The 4,014-nt window shown below is 44.1% G+C and overlaps 1 protein-coding gene across 1 annotated transcript in view; it reads left to right on the forward strand.

The window, feature by feature from the left end:
- The window catches only part of LOC128833898 (solute carrier family 22 member 2-like), a 28,045-nt gene extending 27,137 nt beyond the window's left edge, over positions 1 to 908 (forward strand). The window contains exon 11 of the mRNA XM_054022150.1: positions 28 to 908. Within this exon, the coding sequence (XP_053878125.1) occupies positions 28 to 94 (67 nt within the window). The 3' untranslated portion in view covers positions 95 to 908. The remainder of the gene's footprint in view (positions 1 to 27) is intronic.
- The last annotated feature ends 3,106 nt before the right edge of the window (positions 909 to 4,014 follow it).

Below are 4,014 nucleotides of genomic sequence, written 5' to 3' on the forward strand. Positions count from 1 at the left end.
ATTGCCTTTTCTGTTTTGTTTCCACAGACAAAGAAAGCGCAAAAAAGAAGTGATTTACCTGCATGTTTTAACAACAGAAGTTGCACCTAATTAAGTTAAAGAGCTGCTTCTCCCAGAGGCTGCCTTTGATGACACATTAATAGACTGAGGACAGAACATTTATAGGATATAAACCACCTATTGTCATCATTTCTTTATTCTGCTCTAATACTTGCTACACATCCTTAGGACAACAGACCACTGGTTATCCTCCTCAGAGTTGCATCTGTGACACACATCTGCCTTCGACCACTGATCATTGCTACTAGCTCTAGCTCAGTCCAGAACACTTAGACCATGGCTACACTACCACTTACACTGGCAAAATGTATGTCGCTCAGAGGTGTGAAAAAACATAGCCCTCCCCCAAGCGACATACATTTCACCAGAATAAGTGGCAGCGGGCAATCTCCTACTGCTGCTCATAGAGGTGGCTGTATTATGGCATCTCCCATCGGCATAGAGTGGCTACATGAGTGATCTTACAGCAGTGCAGCTGCAACAGTACTGCTGTAAGCTCCCTAGTGTAGACATGGCCTTAGGGTTTCCAGAGGCTATTTGTAGGCCAACTATTACAAAAATAAAACAGCTCTCCAAGTCCTGCATGGTATCTTCAAGCCTTTATTGGAGAGAAATCTCACCAGGATCAACTATGCAGAGAATACAAAAATTGGAGGGCAAACAGGAATACACCGAGCCAAAGTGAGAAGTGGAGAGAACAGAGCAGAGGACAGGCTGCAGTACAACTGGCGAGTCGTTACTGACCAATGTAAAGGCGTCTGGTTCAGGAGAGGAGACAGACACCAAATGGGAATGGGTGGATGGTACCAAGAAGCCACTCCCATTGCATTAAAGAAAGTTCATGCTCATCTAGCCTCATTACTTTCCTAATATTACTGTTGCACATAATCCTGCGCTATAGGTACCACAGGGGAGCTGTGAGATCAGGACTAGGAGAGAGATGGGCCACAAAAGACCTCTAGTTGGAAAATAATGACAGTAGGGCTTCTGAGCCTGAAGGATCCCCCATACACCCTGATACTGTAAAGCCAAGTATTGCTCTCCTTCTGTACATGGTTCTGATCATGTGATTTAATCTGTGGCTTTGTGTTTCCCTTCTGATCGCTCCCAACTCCGAGCCACAATTTGCACCCGAAGGAAGGGATGTGTGACTCAGACCAAAAAAACAAACCCAGCATTGTTCTTCACCACACTATGGGCGGGAACTTACTGTTCTTCAGGAAAAGAGCTATTAGAGAAATATTTCATCATCAAAAAAGTTTGAGCAAATGAGGCCCCTGCCCAGCACATCCATGTTAGAAGAATTTAAAACATCCCCTGTAGAAAACAAATAGAAAGTTTAAATAAAGGCAAGGAGAGTCTTTAGAAGCCATCTAACGTTTGCACTGGTACCTGCCATAGGACTGGAGTATACATGCTGCTAGTGTTCACTTAGTAACGTAACTGCTGCTAGACCTGAAGAGTCCCCATGTTGTAACAGGGCATCCCTGTCTGCATGGGAGATAACTGTTTTTAAGACTATCATCCGTGCCACATCCGCCAATCAAACCCCGCTTCTCTTGCCACAGTGAGTTCATATCCACATACATCATCACTAGACAAATGTCTCCAGCATTTAGCTCCAGAAAAATCATCAGCTCTCTGCAGCGGTAGAGTTCTTGGACTCTTTGTAGGGGCTGGCCCTCAGATGCAATCACACAGCCTTACAGCCATGCTGCATTACACCAGGATTTCACCTTGCGTTAGGTCAAGAGTGGGAATCCAGATGTGTCTGGAATTGGCTTATTCCCTGCTTCTAGAAGAGACCAAGGGAAGGTGTCTAGCACTTCTTCATTCCCCACGTTACCCAGAGGACAACAGAGACAAATTGAACAGGAGTACTTGTGGCACCTTAGAGACTAACAAATTTATTTCAGCATAATCTTTCGTGGGCTACAGCCCACTTCTTCAGATGCTCCTGTTCTTTTTGCGGATACAGACTAACATGGCTGCTACTTGGAGACAAATTGTTCTGCCTCCTCCTTTAGGAGGGGAACTGAAGAAGCCTGGCCTCTGCTGCCCCCCAGTGCTAGGAGACCCGGAGAAGAATTCACACCAGAGCCAGCACCTGGGAAGGAGGTTACAGAGATTCAAACATCCTCCTTCTTGCTCTTGCACCCAGTTTCCCCAAATCCTGGGACTGGCAATGACAAAAGTGCAGGATTCGGATATTGGGGGTGGGGGAGAAGATACCTGGATTTTAGCCATTGCCTTCCTAGTATGGTTGAAGGGCTGCTTCAACTCACAATATTCAGCATGAAGAAATGTACCAGTACAGATTCAAATTCTTCCTGCGTGCATCTAGTTTTCAGTTAGTCTAGCTGAACAACAACAACAAAAAATGGGCTTGTAACTGGAGGCTGGAAGCGCTGAATGAGGCAGCACACATTTATTCTGCTCTCTTCTTTGCCCATCTCCACTTTCCTCTACCCAGGTCTACCCACATTCACTGTTCACTCCAATATTATCCTACTCCACATTACTTTCTTCTGCAGTTTAGGGCTTTTGATTACCCCCATTCCTTCTCACATTCCAGGCCTATCTCCCAGCCCTTTGAACATACTCCTTTCAAAATATTATAAACATGTTGGAGGCGAGAAGCTTTAAAAGGATTATTAAACTCTTATATTTAGCAAAACAGTCTGACCAAGTGAAATTAGAAGAGCCGTTATTAAACACTATTAAACTCCCCTTCTACAAATGGAATCTCTCATCCATAAAGGATCATTAAAATTCCTTTTCCTGGCTGAAAAACATCAGACACCTTGTAATGTATATAAACTAAGGGGCATGCAATACATGAAATAGTCACTCCGATTTTTAAACTACTTATAATCGACAGGAATTGCAAGACTGGATCAGGTGGTGATCCATCTAGTGCAATAGCCTCTCTCTGATATTGGCTGGCACCAGATGTTGCAAAGGGAAGTGGGAGAAACCTTGGAGTAGCAGTTATGGAATAACTGGCCTACAAAAGCAGTTTCTTCTTAACTCCCATTTATTAGAGACTGCTTATGCCCAGAAACATGAGGACTTTTATCTCCCTCTCAGACACTGTCCTTATGTAGTGGTTTTGACTAGATAGGGGGCTATGAAAAGTCTCTCTTCATTTCCATTAACTGCGGATATCCTGAAGACACCAGTAATTACAAGATGTCTTCCTGCTGACTTTAGCCAATGGATTGGCTGTGATACCAGGACATGGAAAGACAAGGTGAGTGAGGTAATATCTTTGATTGGTCCAACTTCTGTTGGTGAGAGAGAGAAGCTTTCAAGCTTACACACAGCTCTTCTTTGGGTCTCTCAGAGCTTTGTGTGGTTCGAAAGCTTCCCTCTCACCAACAGAAGCTGGTCCAATCAAAGATATTACCTCACTCACCTTGTGTCTCTAATATCCTGGAACCAACATGGCTACAACACCACTATATACCCTGACATACACACTTCATTGTTCTGCACACTGCTGGCCTGGTTCTGCTCAAAGCACCAATGCAATCAGCATATCTGCAACAGGATCCTAGTTCCAAGTGTAACTAAAGAGGAGGGCGTTGAATTCATTGTTCACTTAACGGGGAATTTCAGATGGTTTAAGTCAATTCCAAAATGCCACAAAAGAAACCCATTGAATTCTTAATGAGAGCTGTCATTTTATCACAATCCAGCCTGGACCGGAAAGGCTTGCTGGGTACCAGGAAAGCAACGCTGCAGATAAAGCCACTTGTAACTGGGTCAGGTTTTGTATTGCATACAATTACAGATACTGACTTTCCACATTCCAAGGGGAGATGTATTATTTGGGTGGGTGCGAGCACAGAACTACAGGAAATGCTTTTGCCTTCACACATGAAATTGTCACTGGAAGTAAATATCCTTAGAACTGCTAGGTGACCCCCAAGAAGTTAGGTATGCTGAACC

Source organism: Malaclemys terrapin, chromosome 3 (assembly GCF_027887155.1).
Source record: "Malaclemys terrapin pileata isolate rMalTer1 chromosome 3, rMalTer1.hap1, whole genome shotgun sequence".
Classification (NCBI taxonomy): Eukaryota; Metazoa; Chordata; order Testudines; family Emydidae; genus Malaclemys; species Malaclemys terrapin.